The 19,638-nt window shown below is 40.7% G+C and overlaps 1 protein-coding gene across 1 annotated transcript; it reads right to left on the bottom strand.

Annotated features, from left to right (window-relative positions):
- Window positions 1–3,353: 3,353 nt before the first annotated feature.
- On the bottom strand, window positions 3,354–19,348 carry LOC112466979. Its single transcript, XM_025035375.1, has 10 exons — window positions 19,309–19,348; window positions 19,052–19,222; window positions 14,696–14,915; window positions 9,130–9,213; window positions 7,924–8,057; window positions 7,511–7,647; window positions 7,003–7,157; window positions 5,675–5,916; window positions 5,140–5,326; window positions 3,354–4,536 (listed from the first exon to the last, which is right to left on the bottom strand). Exons 1-10 carry the CDS (start codon window positions 19,336–19,338, stop codon window positions 4,343–4,345), a joined length of 1,554 nt encoding a protein of 517 aa, XP_024891143.1. The 5' UTR covers window positions 19,339–19,348; the 3' UTR covers window positions 3,354–4,342.
- Between the last annotated feature and the right edge of the window lie 290 nt (window positions 19,349–19,638).

Below are 19,638 nucleotides of genomic sequence, written 5' to 3' on the forward strand. Positions count from 1 at the left end.
CGGTGCCGAACTTACACACGTGGCATGGCGTGGATACACACACGGTGGCATGTCAAGTGAGCGGATACGTATGCGGGCTCCTCGTGTGCACCGCACGTATGTACATACATGCGGATCGCGAGTGTATTGGTGATCCGCACCCGGTGAAACCCCGCCTCTCGGTTATCGCGCGATAACTCGATTACCCATGATAACCGAGTATTTATTAGCCTGTGAGATTTCATTTTGATATCCGCCCTCTTCCCCTTCTCTCTTTCTCTCTCTCTCTCTCGCGGTTCTATCTATCACTCGGTTCTTTGCCTTCCTCCTCTTCTCTCGATCTTACGCATGTCTGTGCGTCTTTTCTGGATGAACGAACAAATGAGGAAGTAGAGGATATCCACGAAAACATCGTAGTTTTATGTGTTTTCAGAAGTTATTTATATGGATAGCGACGGACAGCTTTTGATAAAGAAATGATTTTTTTTTATACCAATACTGATTTATTTTTGTATGTTATAGCAAAATACATATGTGTAATATTTCTGTAATTCTCCAAAATAATAATCAATGATGGACTATTGTATTAGATGACAGATGATTAGAGAGAATCGACAATAATAGCAAACTTATAATATATCTTTTAACACAGTTTACTGAAATATTTTGCCTTGCTTTTGCAGACTAATTTTGGATGTTATTACGAAATTTGTCTCATTGTCAGGGTGATTTCACACTTAGAAAATTCATTTTATTGAAATTAAATTGGTTTTGCAAGAGGTTGCGCACGCATAGGGAACGATCGATCGTGATATACGTACGTATCGAATTACGAGCGCGGATTATCGTTGGGCGAGGATCAACGCTCTACCGGGGTGCACGATAATTATTTCTGCGTTAGCCATAATTATTGTCGGGATGGCAATTAATTCTTGCCGGAGCGGCAATTAATTTATTGTGGCTTGATTAATTACCGCATGGTAGGCGGGCGAGACAGTTCGTTACTGCGGCTGATTGCCCTTTTGCTACACAATAAGGTCCATAGCTGGTAACGCCTCTTTTTCGGAAAGAGTTTGGTGACATTGAGATTTAGTTGATGCACACATTGGTAATTAGATTTCAAAAACAAGTAGATACTCGCTCTGCAATAGCGTGTATTATATATTTTTTACTTTTAATAGCTTTTTTTCTTTTAAATTAAAAATCTGTCAAATATTATTTTATCTTATGTAATACAATATTTTTACTAATAGAAGTTTATTATAATAACATTATCTTTTCATTAGTAAAACATTGTAACGAAAAGAGAAAATGTTATTTATATATTATTTCATATTTTGCTGTAGAATGCATATTGACATTGTTTTCTACTCATATTGCATCTAATATATAAAATGTTAGTTATCCTTTCTTTTCTCAACCAAGAGTTTTCAAATTAGTACAAATATAGTGCCACTCTTAATTCACTCGTTAAGATACGTCCATCACTATGTAAATAATCTACTGTAAATAATTAAAGCGGAAGCTGCCCTCAAATAATGTTCTTCTCTTGTCGGATAAATTGAAAAACCGGTCGTTTGGCGATTAGCGCGTTTCTCTTCCATTATCGAGGGATCAAACGATAAATGACGGTCACGGTTCGTCTTGCGGATGAGATATTGCGCGGAGTTTTCACTTTTCATCGGGGGGCACCCCATTTAGGCGGCGATTGACCGACGTTTTTGGATCCGTCTCACAAGACGAATGCGCTGTTTGGGAAACACGATTTGTTCCGGTCCGTGACCATTATACCCCGAAACATCTGAAATTATTCAAGATCAGCCAGGTAGATCTTCGGCTTTCGTCACGCCGGTTTCTAGATTCTTTCGCGAGCGATCACATATGTATAATAAATGGCGTATACATTTACGAATATAAACATAAATAAGATGAAGATACATATATTACATATTATTATATATTACATGCGGCTACATATATAATTTTACTAATTAAACAAAATGACATATAAATTAAAAATTAATATCAGATAATAGAATAAAATAAATCATGAAATATATGTAGATTAAAGTATAAAGTAAAACAAAAATTTTATGGAAGGATATAAATAGAATTCTGATTAAAACAGTTGCTTCTCATTTTAAGATTAAGTACCAAAAATAAAATAAAATTTCAGATTAACGTCTTTGAACTTTTTTAAGACACTAGTTAAGATAAGATCGCTTTTAACTTATTCGTTTATATCATAAGTCATTCTCGTTACAGTAAAAGGCTAACATTGTATTCATGCGAGGTACGTCAGATAAGACATGTCAGAGAACGCAATCTTCTTCTATTATTTATTGGAAACCTTGATACACTCGAGCTTAATCATAAATATTATGAGTCATGATACAACACTATATTTACAGATAATTAATCGAGCAGTTGAGTCCCGATACTTAGCTTGATGCTCGAAGGACGGAGGGGAGAGGCACAGGGGCTTGGAATCAATGTGGAGCAATGAGAAACGAGGAAAGATGCTGCAATGTTAAATTATACGAAACGTGTAAAGAGGGGAACAACCAGGAGGGGAAATTAATATTTCACACGCGTGTGGTGGCGAAAAATCGCGCGAGGTTCGGCAAATTTCTGAATAAATATTAAGACGAGAACTGAGCTACGCGACTCTTTGGCGGGGCGGTCTCGTAAAATATTATTTAATCCTCGCTGGCCGTACACCCGATGCGATTCCGTGTAATTTTCTTGTATTCCATTCTTTTTCTTCCTATTATATAGGGTTCGCACCTTCGATGCTATGTATGTATAAGTATATAAACCTAAGCATATTTGCCTGTCATATAATTGATATTCAGTTAAAACCTTAACACATTATTCACGAACATTCAGGAACGAGGAGATTAGGCCGTCAATTAACCTTTAGAGGACGAGCAAGTTTTTTCATGACTTTTTATGATTTTTATTTATAACTTCCATATATGTGTTAAAGTGTTATACTACGAAAAATACGCGACTTCCGTGGAGCCTAAAAATATAGGCTTCTTGTCCTCTACAGGTTGAATAGATAATTCGATTTTTGCTCATGCTTCTTGTTGCAGAATAAATATCCATCGATTAACCGCAAAACGATGTGAAGTTATTTGATTTCTAAGAATTATGAGATGGTTTTACTTTTCAATTATGCGTCAATTTTAAAATATAATTTGATTATATTTTAATTTAATATATAAAAGAATTGCAGAATAGAATGTATTTTTTTCTTACTTTATGCATATTTTATTTATGTGAATATCTTTAGAAATAGATATTTATGTTAAAATAAATTTCTTTTATCTCTTATAAAAATATAATTTTTCTGTTGTGATACTTTGATATTTTAATTATAGCAATGTTTATCTGCTCCGTTTGACATTGTTAAGTTATTCTTCCTATTAATTCGTTATTTTACATATTAATCGTTTCATTGAATAATCGAATTGCTAGAAAAACTGTTTTTACGTTCCTGAATATGGCGAGTAATGTCGTGGATAAAGACACATATAAGTACTGAATCTTATCAACGGCAATTAAGCGTCGTTACTGACGTTACATTCGTTTTGATCTCTAAACGTGCCGCATGAGAGATCGAAGTAAGCAATAATAAAAAAAAAAAAAAAGAGAAAAGACACCATGTCGATCGCAAGTAAACTGTTAAATTACCGATCGACGCGGTAAAGGTTGAAGTCTTTATTTTCCGTTGACCGCACATTCGGCACCGAGATCGTGGCAATATCGACGATTTCTACCTCTATTTATCGATGAGCGATAACTCGCTACGGATACCTCACTCGCGACATATACATCAATTGACGAATGAGTATCGATTAACACTTCGTTAAGTAAGAGAAGCGAGAGTATAGCAGCGAATAATTATTTATGTAAAAAAAGCATTCGCACACAAAGGATCGATGAGACCTATTATATCCATGGGAGTCTGAATTATCGACGACTATCAAAATACGTAAGGCACTTCGCACTGTGTCAATCCCACGTTTACCTTAAGAAGTTAATAGAGAGAAGAGAAGAGTACATAAAAAATAAACTCTTCTAAAATTTTTTACAGAATATTTTTCCGATTCATAAAAAAAATTAACTTAATTATTATATACCGCGTTTTAGTTGCATCATATATTATCCAATGTCGACTTATCAGTGGCTCGAAGTTCAGTCATTTATATCGACCATTTCCTATCTTAACGACGCATTCTTATATTATACCGGCGGAGCAGTTCCTTGGCGGCTCCATGCAAAAGATGCGAATACATCGCAATCTGATTGGGACGAAGCGAAAAGAAATAGGCCTCCGCATCCTAGAAATGTAACCCTAGTTGATCCGACCTTTGTGCGTCATGTAGCTTATACTGTCCGACAGTAATTTTTCTCGCGCTTGCCGTCGCATTCGCGAGCACATGGCTAGTATCGTGCCGGCCATGATGCAGAGGAAGGCACAGCCGAGACCTACTATTATACTGGCCACTGTCGATCTCAGACATACTCTGTCAGTAGGCTCGCTAAAACCTGCAAGGAAAAAAAATGCAAATTCAAAAAGATTATAATTGTAATTGTCTTGCATAAAATACATTAAACACTTGCTTATGTTTCCTTAATGTTTGTACACTGAGACAAAAAATTGATTTTACGGACTGTATAGTTGTTGATTCAATGATTGATTCAACAATTATTACTGAAAAAGGTATAGTTCATTCATGTCGACCATCAAAATTTTTTAATCAAGAATTAGTTAGTTTAACTAACGATTAGTTGAACGTATTAAACTAAATAGTTTAACTAGATAAAACACATTTTGCGTTTTTCAAAACAAATTTTTTTTTCAGTGTAAGAGACATTTAAATTTGTTTGATAATTGCTACAATGAATTTATTATTTCTGTTTGCTTATTTTTCGAAGCGTTGAATGTAATTTTACATGAGCTAAGATTTGCAATATTTTATATTTGCAAGCTTTGTTTGTTTTGAATCGGTGCTCGCTATAACGCAACTGGATAAAAAAGTAGAGTATTTCTCATTGAACGAAGTTGTGATAAATGCACGGCTTGACACGTAATTGTTTTAACAGTAAAAAATTATGTTTGGCATATATATAATATCTGCTCTGCTTTACCGCTGCGAGAGTAGTTAGTGGAATTCTGGAACAGTTCCGTGTCCGCCTCGCCTTCCTGAAGAACGCGAAGAGACTGGAAGAGGTTCACGTTCTCCGACAAACTAGTCGCCGGCGTCGTCGGTCCACCGATTTCCGGTACCGATCGCTTTACCACATTCTTCGCGTTTCTCCAGTGGCAAGGTTGGCTCTGAAATACGGGTGAATCGTTGAAATTAAAAATATCTATAATATGAAACTGGAACATCTCACATTTTCGGGCAAATTGTTTTTCAAGAGTATCAATTTTATTGCGAAAATTTAGAAGTAAATATAAACTCGACGGATTAAATACAGCACACACATAAAAATATTAAATTTTTTTGTGTGATAAAATAGTATTAAATAATTAATTAAAATATTTTAAAAGTAAGTCATTCTATAACACTTAATCAAATTTAATAAGCGTGGAATAGATTAAATTAATAGTCTTTTTTAAATGGATTAAGAGTGTGGAGTAAAATCTATTAGTAACGCGTTACACTAAGTATTTGGTTACCGGACATCTTCCGTGGCACATGCGAACATCGCATTCGATATATAGAGCCGGCGATCCCGTGAACCTGAAAGTCTTCATGTAAGCAAAGACTTGGGTCTCGAACAGGCCACTCTCCGACCAGGAACCACGAAACCGGCTGATCAGTTTGTCATCCACTGGACATCCATATTGATCGATCAGTTGAATCCTTTTGTTCCCGCCATTATGAGCGTAGCAATCATTTACGACGATATCAAAGCCATCTACAAAAAAATTGCCGTAAATGTTTATATTTATTTGAAAATCATCAGATCACTATCTATAAAAACTTATTGCTTAAAAAATTATAATACAAGATTTATTGATTCATAAATTGAAGTAGATTTAAGCAAATTTGAGGAAAGATTACTTTAAGAGCGGTGATGGATGTACAAAATCCAAAGAATCGTTCTTAGAGATTTATTATAATTAGGCAAGAAGCGATAATTAGCTTCCATGAAATATGTCATCACAGTAACGAAACCAATTAGTCAAAGGCGGCGAGAGAAGGGTAAGATATGACGTCCTCTACCTTCTGACATAGATTCGCGTAGCGTAAGTGATGTAGACGTAAATACAGAAGCCTGACTCGTTAAAGTACAGACATCTGTCGTTACGTCGAAGCATACACATTTTCATATCTTCTCGCCAGCATTTCCGCATCTTTCGCAAATTACCGAGCTTGAACTGACTAGTCGACTGACAAAGTCTTCTGCTGTTCATTTTATACCGTTATCGCTGTCGAATGATAGCTCGGTGGAATCGGACGTCGTATGATTAGACCAGGCGTCGAGTAAGAAAAGAGGTACACGAAAATGGGTACTGTGAATGATTTGCGGGAACGTTAACAATTGTGAATGATTTGCAGGAATATTTATTTTTTGCTTCCCTATTATAGACTTTTTTTCGTGGAGGTTCGTTTCTGAATACACAATTATCGTAACAGTCCTTTAGTATTTTATAGTTTGTATTTATTATGTTCCAGTTTATGTTTTATATAAACAAAAATTAGATTCACGATTAAACTTTTAAAAATGGTTCTAAGCAAGTAATAAAATTAATACATCACTTGTGCAAAAACAAAAGTGATACATGTATAATCTAATTGTTTTGTTATATATATTAAGACTTTAATGAGCCAACAAGGCAGTAATCAAGTATTTAACTTAACGCTACTGTTTTTTATATTTTCCATTGTCTTTTGTTTGTTTGTTTAAACGTTGTGAACCTAGTAGTAGGTCGAATCCATTAAGCGTTTTAGCGATTTACGCGTGGCAAAGCTGCAGTTAAGCTGTGCGTACGAGGCTTACCGTATTTGCTGCGCATGTAGATAATGAGAGTCAGGGGATCGCCGACGCGGACTGGTCCAGCCACTCTAGTTCCAGTGGTCCCGTAACCGTATCTGATTTCCATGTAGCACTCCGGTGGCTGCAGGGTGAAGACTACGGGATTTCCCGTGGCGACCCTGGAAGAAGGTGGGTGCGTAAGAGGCAGGAAGAATGCGTATCCGTTATCTCTCGCGAGCAGTACGGCCTACTTCGCGCCGACAGGATAGCACAGATGTTAGACATTATCGTAGATATTACGTAAACGCCTCGCGCGAAACGTTCCATCGGAGCCGGAGCGTAATCGGAGGTTTCAGCCGACGGATCATGTCGTGTTTCTCTCGCGTGCATTACGAAAACGAGCTTCGAGCCTCTGATCGATATGACCCTTCGTACTGTTTCTACGCTCGAGGCCCCCTCCCCCCATCTCGAGACGTTTCGATATAGCCATTATCGACAATTTATTTCAAAAGTAAAAAGATCCGACACTCACTCGACATCGAGAAAGGGAAACGTCACCGTCTTCCAAAAGTCGTAGCCGTACTCGCAAGTCACCTTGAAGTGTTCGTCGAATTCCTCCTCTATCAATGGGTTGTACTGCACCGTGACCGTGTTCCACATGAGATTTTTCTGGAAAGACAAGAGCGCGTTGTCGTTGAGTCTTATTTCTCACGTGATTCCCAGCCGTAATAATAGCCGTGTTCCTACGTTCCCGCGCGTTCCGCGCGCGATATGACATCTAATCTTCTCTAATTATCGAGATTAAAAATAAGCCGCCGCGCCGTGCCCTCTCATTTTTCCCCTGCGCCGTTAATCATTATTATTCCTTGTCGACCGGCGCGGCTCACGCTAAAGTAACGATCCGTCATTCTCTGCGACGCGCTCGCGCTCGTCTATTTTACGTACCGTCGGATTCTTCCTGCTGTCCTGATGATGAGTGTTCTCGCCGAGGGTGCCGCACCGATTCAGCTGAATGTAGAACTCGTAGTAGTCGCGGCCCGTCCCATTAACGTACATGCAATCGGGATCGTACGAGTAGCCTGCAATTAAAAGCGATTATTCTTGTTCATCTGGAACGCGGCCGTCTATGATACGGCCACGTAAGGCATCGAATATCAACCGATATCTCGTTTATCAAACAATCTTCCTCGCGGCGTTTCGACCGCGCGAATCGCGTTGTGCGAAGATTAGGCGGACGTTGATGTATTTTCAACGCGAGCAAATGGCGCGTAAGTGAGGAAATGCCAAGTGCACTCGTTAGCGCCGGTGCGCCGGTGTTAGAAAGTCGAGGATCGGAGTAGTCCAAGTTTTTAGTCATCCTGCTGGATTCAATCAGGAGCCTCGGTATTTTACGAAGCTTACATCCGCGTTCGTACAAAGGCGATTAGTTCATTATTAAAATGTTGATTAACGGGGCTCATTATCGAGCAACGAGAGAATCACGGATTAGCAGAATCGACATTGAACAGGTGCGAGGTTCAAGAAGAGGTCGCCTCATCGAGTGATTTGTGAAGAAGTCACTTCGCGATTATTGCAGTTTTTACCGATGCATCGCGTCCACTGCCAGAAGGCACGGCCGCGGTACACTTCTTAAATAACGGAAGTATCTTACTAGAACGGACAGATGGACTTACGACGGCGAAAGAAAAATTCTGGCGCGGTCGATGTGGACGACCGCTGCGCCGATCGTTTTACGATAATTTCCGTCATTACCTCGTTAGCGCGGACGTATACTCGTCTCACTGTCTGCCGAGGTAATTGCGGATGCCAGCGATGCAGCCAGTTATGCAGCCACATATTTTAGGTGGAATATTATGTCGAGTCTCTTGACCAGAATAGAGAGTGTAGCAACATAACTCTCAGCGCCATGATTTTTTTGACACCGCGCAATTTCCATAATTTGCATCATAATATTTACATAATATTCACATAAATCTTGTGCCAAATGTAATCAATGTTTAAACTTTAGTTTAAATGTTATTGTTTGACTACTTGTATACATGATTTAAATCACAAAAATATAATAGTGTTTCAATGAAGTTATCAATGAATAAAAATAAAAAGGTTTCTGAATTGCATTAATAAGTTATTAATCGCTATCATTAATTTTACCTGCTGAGTACAAGAGGCCAGCGAAGGATCCGTTGAATCCGATCCTGATTTTCATGTAGTCATCCTGGCATTCCGCCTCGATATCTAAAATATAAGATTTAATTAATAATTACGCAACAGTATGTCGATTAAAAAAATACATTTTTTTCATACACTTTTTCTTCAGTCCGCGTTTTTCGCGATTAAATCTACATTCCGTTGTTTTATATTTCATTATAAGCGTAATTTTCTTGTATTTACGAAACCAAGAAGGTCTAGGTGGAATCTCCGATGTCGAAAGAGAAATGGGAAAACTGTGTATCCGGATATACGAATTAGTGAGAAAAATTAACGTGTTGCGCCTACCACTATGCCTACATTTATTAAAAACTGATTTTTAGATGATAAATTAAGCAATCATTGAAAAAGAACAATGGCTAGTTATGCGTTATAAGATAAAATAATTTAAATATAACTTAAATGTATTTAAACATTCTGTATATTACGATTGATGATACAATCATAACGAGTAAATTAAAGTATTTGTAGCCACAAAGATCGATTGCATTTGTGGAAACACAATCAGTAATTCTCTTTCGCAAAAAAAAAACTTTCTCGGACAGAAAGGATTCTCAGGATAGCGCAAACAGCGGTACCATATCGGGCCCCCGGTAATTGTCACTTCGAAACGGAGAATCAATCACAGAAGATGGAAACGTGTCGATCGGTCATCGTGTGGGCGTGTGTTCGCGGCCAGGGAGAGCCTGTCGTCACTCGCGTGTAGAAACCGGGCGCGGAAAATCGCAGATTCGCGGATAGGAGCGAGTGGAAAACCGGTCGTCGATGACGAGTGAAAGTAAGTTAGGGGTCCCGTATAGGCGCTCTTCGTGGTAAGAAGCCGTTTCCACTGTAGCAACGCAACCGCAAAGCGGAATGGAGATTGATGGAGGATGAAGATAGTTACGCTCGAGGTGTCGGCCGATGATACAACCTTTTCGTTTCGTGACCCACGCTCATCCCACGCACACCGTCATCGTAGGACGCACGGCATCCTGGCATGACACTTAAATATATTATTATGTTTGACGGGCGTTATATTTAATTGGCACGTAAGGGTATCATCACTGCTTATCGAAATAAGATTGCAAAATTACTTAATTTCGCCGTATTTCTTTCTCTAAAGCAAAACTTTCTATAAAAATATTATCTAGTAATTTTGAAATCGGCTGCCAAAAGTTATTAATAGTTAAATTATTAGTAGTTATTAGTAGTTAAAAATTAATAGATCAGCCTCGATTCGACTAGGTAAACAAAAAAGACTTGACACGCGCTATCATAGGCTCGTGGAAAAATAATAAAGGTAGTGATGAGAAGATAGTTACACCGGAGGCGCATGCCGATGATACAACCGTTCCGTTTCACCCTCGTCCTACGCATCGCGAGTGTGCCGAGCGCATTTTCGAGCGGCGTACGTACGTACACGCACGTATACGCGCGCGCTTATTAGAATTGCGGATACGTGCTTTGTGTTCATCGTCCGGCAAAACTCTGTCAGTGGGCAGACAATGGGAAGAGTTGAGCAACGCCGATATTTGCTCGGACGTGCCGAGAGCGGTCACGGAGAGACGCTGGAGGATATCGTTGAGTTCCTTTAAGGCTTCGCTGTTGCTTTAAACACGCAAATGTTCAATTTTTGATGCCAGTATTTCTATTTACCGGTCCGAATCTCCAAATTAGCCAGAAATCGTTTTAAGAAGCGTTACGGGGTAAAAAAAAACACGTGGACCGCGTGGGGGAAGTAAAAGGGAAAGAGGTAGCAGGAGGACTGGACTTCGAACCTCGAGGACGTCATGAGAATCGAGCGTTGCCGAGGAGGATACATTAACCCTAGACATACTCACTTATTTTTCTCATACGTGAATGACTCACTGGGGTGTGACGATACCCCAAACTTGTACCGCGTGTATAATATTTCCAGAATGTTCTTAGAAAACTTTATAATAGATAATATTGTTTGTTGTTTAATAGGGAAAACGATAGTAGTCATCAATTTGCGGTAGTAAAAAAAAAACAGTAAAAAAATGTCGAAAAACAAGAAAAAGAACCAAAAATTGGGCTGAAATGACTATTTTTATTAAAAATGCTGTAGTTTTTCATAAAATTCACCGATTTTAAAATTTCCAACGGATTTTTAAAGACGAATAGACAACCTTCAAGGGCATGTAAGCGATTTTTTCGTTTCTTAAAAAAAACATATTTCTTTGAACATCTGAAGTAGAGGAAATGATGAAAAACTGTCGGATGGGAAAAATCGCAAGAAATGGAAAGTAAAACAGATTCTGTCGATTATTATTTATTTGAAAGGTAGTCAAAAGTTATAAAAGTATATAGAAACAGTAAAATTAACTCCACAAAAACTTTACAAAGTTTTAATCAGTTGCTGTGCAAGAACAGCAAAAATGAAATAATTGACCGAATCTTAAACAATTATATATGAAACAGGGGTAGAATTTTCCGGGGAGTGCTATAAAGTGTATAAATTTTTCGTTACCAATTTTCACAAAAAATCTGAAATATACTTTACTGTGGTAAATGTCGAGCGTAAATAACTCACTGGGGTGTACGGACACCCCAAACGATTTTCTTTTTCGGTTTTCAGCTACTGCACGGATCTAACGCACTCGCTGAGTGACGGAGGTCGACTGCCGGATGACTAAACTGAATTATGGTTAGGGTCTCGGTATGAAAACTAACCTTCCTAAGGCAGGGGCTCAATTTGAATTTCGCGTGGGGTCCCGTAACACCCCAGTGAGTATGTCTAGGGTTAAACCTAATGGGCTCTCTTTCGCGTAATTGACGATACCGCGGGTGGCCTCAAGTTCCCGCAGAGAACGAGCGGCTCGACTTTACGACTTCATTGAACCAGCGAGCTTCATAGGACGGGCGTAGCATTCGTCATTGCCAATGGCAGGCTCATCCGAATGTTTTAGGAAATTTACCGTAGCAATGCGATCATCGATCGTTCCGTCGCGTCGTCTCGAAGGCTATTTCGCTATGTTGATATTTAAAAAAATGTTATCTGGTTGATTGTACACGGTCGCTTTTTCTTAATAAAATTTTTCCTAAATACGCGTAGAGATTTATCGGGGCGAAGTAGAGCGAAGCAAAATGTGGATTATATGGATCGCTTATCATTTAATTATTTAATCCTTTTCGATACCTGCACTGCGGAAGATGTCATTGTAATGAAAGGAAAAACCCTGTAATGCCCTATATATAAGCTTAAGTAATAATTATAATTTTACGATTCTAATATTGATTTTCTATGAAGTTCATGAATAATAGATGATCGTATCTTCTCATCCCACGTGAATAATAGGTATCGGTGAAGCAAATTGCCGTATAATGATTTAGTTAAGAAACATGAAACGATTAATTGCAGACAGCAAAAATACAGAAAGTGGTGTAATAGACGCTTCGTTCTGGTCGAACGAGCGGGGGAGAACGACGTGTCGTTAAAGCACTTTTCTCACAACGCGGTTCCCAGGATGATCGTAATTTTCTGCAAAATGCAATTAAAAGGGTTCGCGAAGGGAGGACTTGATAGCGACCATCAGCGATTCCATCCCGTAAATATTATTTATTTACATTACGACGAAACACGCTGTAATTTTCTTCAGGAGAGTATCAGGCAGCGATGCCTGCTATGTTGATTACTCGCCATATGCACGAATAGCGAGTGTTCAGACATTCACAATAAACTTCAAGTGTTCAGACATTCACAATAAACTTTGAGGTTTCAGAAAAATCACATCGCAGCGGATGAGCGTAACACATACACGCCGTAGGAGATTATACGCGCGCGTAGGAAATTAAATTTATTTTCACAGGACATTGTGTCTATTATTCTTCCGTAACGGGACACCGCGTCGGCGCTATTAATGTCTTGTTCCACTGGCATTAATTACTACCGCGCACCCGCTACGCGAGATTAAAACTGAAGCATCGGCCAACTAGAATTTTAATGAGTCATTGATTAAGCCTTCGCGATCGTAGAGGCACTTTATTCGAACAGGATAGAAAATTCATTGTAAAGTCAATTTAGAGGTAATAACCCCGTCGCTGAATCATATAAAGTTGCGATCGTGTAAATTTGTTATTTCCTACATATGGCATTTGATTGCGTTTCCAGCGCAACGCAGATTAGACGGAAAATCGATCGCCATAAAAGCGAATAGTGCGAAAAAAAATTGCAAAGTAATAATAACTGTAGCTCAAAAGATCTCGCTGTACATTATAGCGTACGTATTCGAGATAGCATTAAATCATTCACAGAATTCCCGCGGACTCGACGACATAACTTCACGTCATCGTACGCGCCGGCACGAGAAGGAAAAGAAAAATAACATAACGGCCGCTCATAAATATCATTTTCATTGCGACGCGGCGTCGCAATTTTCTCGCAGAAAAACCGATGCCAGAAACGAGCTGTCGTCGATTACCGACGCCATAACATATACGCGCCGAGATATCTGCGCGGGCCCGTGTGATGCTCGAGTTTCCACGAGGCAATCGCGCGATCCAGATGCGGATAATGATGATCGCGCGGGATGATGATGACGGTCCTCGACGGTCCGAGCCGATGACGACGATGACGATTGCAGATGCCATCTCGGAGGAGCGTCGTACAGGCTGCACAGGCACACAAGGTGGTGTATCTCTCTGCCTCCGTACCCTCGATGTCAGGAGCGTCGTACGACTTTCCGACACCGTTTTAATTGCCTCCTCTCTAACGGTAGCCATTCGCCATCGCACTCTGAATTCCCGGGCGCGCTAAGGCCGGGGACCGAGATGGACGGATACATCGCGCGCGGTGCACGACTGCGATACTTCCATAGTCGATCGACCGAGACACCGGAGGGAAGTACTTTGTCCTATGACGCGCGCTATCCTCGGGCTTCAACCTCCTGCCGGACAATGGAGAGAAAAATAACGGATCGACATGCTAAAGCGACGACACCGGTCTTTCCTCCGAGGCACACTGACCCACCAGACCGATACCGTAGACGCTTTTTGTCGGCGCTTTTATTCGGACGGGAAATAGCGGATCCCCGTTTACGCCCGGTGTAGCCGCTAGTCCCATCCTCTTGCTCTAAATACACTCCCCTATCAAGTGCGCTCTCTTTCCTGTGTAGACGCAATAATGTAATCGCGAGTTAAATTGAGTCGATAATCCATTATCGACTAAATAGAGATTTCTGTTGGCTCTGGAGCGATATAATCAATACCCTTTCGTAACGTATTTCCGCTGAATTAGCGTCTTGATGCAAGGCCGCCATTACAGCTACTTACAAACCAGGAAATTTCTATTAGCTCGAGAGATTGTGCAGACTGAAGAGTAATTGCCTTGTATAGTGTACTCACTTGATTTATATTTAATTTACCTTACCGAAAACGCACGGACTGTCGAGACTACTAATTACCGTACTTACGAGAAACCGTTTATTTTAATATTATCATCAAGTCTGTCTACACAATAATAATCGAATTGAGCAAAAAGATAAAATAAAGCTGCCTTCGTACTCACGTTGCACTCTCGTCGTGTTGGGCCTGTATCTTCGGTGTTCGCGGTCCCAGGTTTCTGGATGTCTCCTCCAATCATCGTCGCCGACTACGCCTGTACCTCCGTTTCCAGCGAGGCTCTGCAAGCCTTGGAGAGTTTGAAGAGCCTGAAGATTCGGATTCAACGGTCGAGTCTTCAACGAAGGTACTGGCACGTAAGCGGGACCGTCACCAACGTACACGACCTTTCAGAAAAGTAGAAGTATTTTTTATTGATACAATATAGATCATTGTTATTTGTGCTATTTATCATAAATCTATTATGTTATTTCTTTGATAATTGAATACATCTCTAGTTATTCAAGGATTAGTGTTATAATGTTAATACATTCTATACTACATACAATTTAATATAACGTTTAATTTAATATTATACAATTCGAAAGAAGAGCTATGATAATTTTAATACGCGAAAAATTGTTTTCTCTAAACTTAATTAAATTAAATTAGTATTACACGCAATGTCCACCAAATTACTCTTACTCAGAATTACATATCTCGCAAAAATGTCGATAATCGATGTTCGACCTTATGTATAGGCATTACCACATATTTCCCGTACCTAGTTACATCATTGTCAGAAAAACGGTTTAGGTTGTGTGTGTTCAGTTTCGATTGTTCACGCTAATAACCTCCTCGTCCTCCTCCTATAATAAGCAGCCACCCGTGCCAAATTCTTGTTGCTACTAATGATATTCATACGGGAGCTCGGAAAAGGAATCCGCTAACGAGTCGCAGGTAGTGATTTGCAGGTTCAAAGCCGTTAGCCCGCATATTGCGGTTGGAAGCGAGATCCCAGCAAAATATTCTCGCGTACACACAGCCTCGTGCGCGCGCGATCCGGCTATGCAAAACTATCCTGTCGAGCGGGAGCCCTGACCTCTCCTACGTTAACGATCCGATTTAACCCCCAGCCTGTACGGATCGCTACCGCTCGAGCGGTGAGAAAGGGCGAGAAAAAACGCCGGGGGTCGAGACCAACGACGAAGAGGAGAGGATACGCGGAAGAGGGAGGGCATGGCGTCGGCGGAGAGAGTCCAGGGAGGCGAAAAGGGACGGTGGAGAGAGCCCGACGAGGAAGTCTGAAAAACGGACAGCACGAGTAGCGCGTGACTAACGCTTTACGAGCTCATTCCCCTATCCGAGCGTGGGTACCCGAGGTCTTCCATCCGCGTACGGGTGCCGGGCGCAAGAAGAGACGCAAGAAGAACGAATAAGATGACGACGGCGGGGGCGGACGAGGGGGAGGATATTGTACTTTGAGCCGCTTGTCAGCGAGCACGACGCGAGCACTGCAGATAGGTACCTACTCGGGCAAATCGGCCGCGGAGAGGGAGGAAAGGGGAGGATGGGGCACGTGGTTGTTAGTGGTTAACTCGAAGCGACCGACGAAGGAAAAAAGTTGCGAACAGCTTTCCATATGCCGTGACGAAAAAATCGCCATTCCGTTCCGGCCGCCTTCTCGTCCTTTCTGATTCTCCATCTTCTTCTTCTCCTCCTCCTCCTCCTCCTCCTCCTCCTACTCCATTCTTTTTCTCGTCATTTGAGCTGTTTTCGATGACACGTTCCACCTGTGGTCTCGACGTCCGATGCGACATAGTTGCCATCCTGCAGATTGCGCAGGGAAATTGCCTCTCTTCACGGATTCCATTTTTGAGGAATTTCAGGAACTCGAGTACGATGCTGCCGGGAAACGGAGCGGACCCCCGATGAGCGAAGTGGCGTACGGCGTTTATGGGCCAGTAGAGTAGTTAGGAGATCGTTCCTCTGGCAGAAGAAGCCGGCCCGAGCGCGCTGCCAGCCCGATCTACGTTCCGCGGAAAATGACCGGTGGTCTTTGAATCTTCCGCGGTATCTCATCGGAATGCATTACGGACGATAAGTGCCGATTACCTTCGACTCCTGCTACGCTTAACTACGGCTACTTCGGTATTAACTGTACTGGGCTAGGTAGGAAATGCAATAATACGAAATGCTCCTTCGTGTCGAATGTGCCGCCGATTCGATCTCGTCGGTGCTCCTCGCACGACGTCTTCCGTTTTGTGGGCTCCTCTTCCACGAACTTATTAGTTTCCCATTTAACACAAATCTATTTCCGATAACTGTTTTTTGAAAATTAGCATTCGCTGGAAGCAATTCGAGGTAATATTTGTACGCATTAACATTTGTACGCATCCGGGGATGAGCGCAATTTGACATCGAATCTTGCAGTCTTGCGCATAATAAGAACATTTTCCTTAATGATCATCGACATCCGCGATATAAACTCACGTTTCTTCAAAGAAGAAATACCAAGTTACCGTTTAGGTTTTCTTGTTTTGTTTCACACTAAGAGATGACGTCGGGACGGACGGGAGATTTTTTTCTTGGGTGAATGTTAATTTCTTCCTTGGACTTTATTTGATCAAGTCGCATCGAGATATGCGCATTCATGCAGTGATTAACGGTAGCGCGGTTAGAGTGTCGAAAGTCATTAGTTGAAGTAAGATCGCTCAGATGACTTAGATAAATGCATCTATCTCTTTAGAATCTTGTCCTAAGATGATTCAGTTGATTATTATTGTTGCTTAGATCAAATTCTATGTAAGTGTAAAGTTAATGCAAAAATTTAATCACAGTTACATAAAAGAATACCAAACAAAGATTAATTTTTTCATATTAATTTTGCGCTTTGCAGATGTTATAAATTTTTATTTTTAATGTAATTTTATTTATTTTTACAAAATATGTGTTAAAAAATACGGTAGCCGAGACAATCAAACATTTATTACGTTTACGTCGAATTATAGCATTTATGGTTATCGATTAACGATTTTCATAGATACAGTTTTCATCTCACACAGGACGAGACAGCTTTAAGCTATACAGTGCACTTCCGTGCGATTAGTCTTCGCTTCTCCAATCGGTACGGACGGAAACGCAGCAGTATACGCAGCGCAGATGAAATTGATCTTGTCTCCCGTTTCGCAACGGAACGCTCGTAGGCTAAATAAACCGCTTCTGGTGCTCTCTCTCGAGTAATAAGGGCCTTCCCCCGCGGAGAATCACGCGGCACAAGAAGCGATCTATCCGCGCGCAATTTGCGATATAACGAAGGTCGCGCACGGACGTGGCCGCGATACCCTTTCTCTCTATTCTACTGGAAACTGGTTCACATTTTTTCGCGATCGAAATCGATTCCGCTCGAAAACTAGTTTAAAAGCAATCCGCAGATCATCGATAAAGAGCGATTAATCAAAGGAATGGCCTTTATTCTTCTCTCCCCTGGTGCTCGCCGTACTGATGCGCCGAGCAACCTTCTGCCCTTCGTTTAGAAAGGGCCTGTGGCATTTTCTACGTGCCACGGGAAGGAGGAAGATTACGGGGATGGAGTAAAACACGCGCGCCTGTACAATAATTGATTTTTTGTTGCAAAACCGATCTTTCGCGATTTTACTGATATCGATCGCAGCGAAGACAAGAGTCACACGAGGAAAGCAAAGACGATCGACCGCGCCGTCCTCCGTAGATCTTCAGGAGGATTTTTACGGCCTCGATCGAGGACACGCCGGCGATCGAGGCGTCGTCTTTGCTGCGGTTAACTGTCAGCATTTCCCTTTTTTACTCTCTTGAATATCATAGCGGATGCAGAACACCTGCATCTAGGTTCGCCGCATCTAGGTACGGCCTTGCGCGCGAGCATTCGTTAACGAGAAATCACGCAAAACTGAACAGACGGGCAAGTATCATTCTTTCACTTCCTTTTTTTCCCACTCCGCTCTCGTAAACTCTTTTTTTTTAATCCACTTTCGAGGAAACCGTTTGCCAATTAAATATAACTGGATGGACGCGATCGTACGGCAGATGAGCATACACCTTTCTTCTTACTTCTCTCACTCTCCTTTTTATTGTCACATACTACGATATTTATTGTCGAAGATCTGTAGAATTCTCGATTAAAGATTCTATTGTCTAATAAAATTTTTTGCTTTGATAATTAATGATATAATAAGTAAAAATATGATGCTAATATACATCAACAAATTAACAATGTTAGTATTTGTTTAAAGTAGTGGAATCTTAGAACGCGTCAAATGCAAAATGTAACTAATACTTTGAGCAATTTAAAGCTGATGGTCAATTTTCTTTATCGGTTTCTCTTTCTTATATGTATGCTGTTTTTTTGGTCAATCAATGCAATACGGGAAAAAAAATAAATATTTCCATAAAGATAACGGAACAAAGAAATAACAGATCGAGGAGAAACTTCTTGTGCAATATCTATCATGAATTTCAATAAGTAAGTGCGCAACGCGAAACAAATTGGCGATGCGTGACTTACAGCATCGTGGTCGCTGGCCTCGTGAGTTAACGCTTCTCTGGTTTCGTTGTGAGAGGAGGACTCATCCTCGTCGGGTCCCGATCCGCTGCCCGCCCAATAATCCTCGGTGGTGTCGTCGATAACGGACTCTTCGGAATTTCCCTCCACCTCCGCATTTTCGTGACCGGTCGCCTATAGAAAGGAAAATTGTCTCCCATGAAATTCTGTGCCCTTTGCGAGTTATTACACGCGCAATATTGCAAGCAAGATATATTTACCTGACACCTCAGCGTGACCACCGTCAGCATCCAGACGCAGATGTATCTGCAACAATACATAATTCGTATTAAAATAATGTAGAAAGTTGGCTTGAGAATTGCATAATATAATAAGACGCGTCGCAAGCAACGAAATTTCTGAGATTGCAAAACCTCTTGAAATATAAATGTATAAACTTCCCCTCATTTTAAATGTAGTATTCGGAGTGTATTGTATTAAAGCACTGCTTATGAAATGTGACTTGATAGTTACGGTTTCGAACGTAACTCTCTTACGTCGGCATGGCGATCAAGGACGATTACGCGGAGGCCGTTATACAGAGGAAAGCG

Source organism: Temnothorax curvispinosus, unplaced genomic scaffold, assembly GCF_003070985.1.
Source record: "Temnothorax curvispinosus isolate PA1 unplaced genomic scaffold, ASM307098v1 QBEX01001628.1, whole genome shotgun sequence".
In the NCBI taxonomy this organism is placed as follows: Eukaryota; Metazoa; Arthropoda; class Insecta; order Hymenoptera; family Formicidae; genus Temnothorax; species Temnothorax curvispinosus.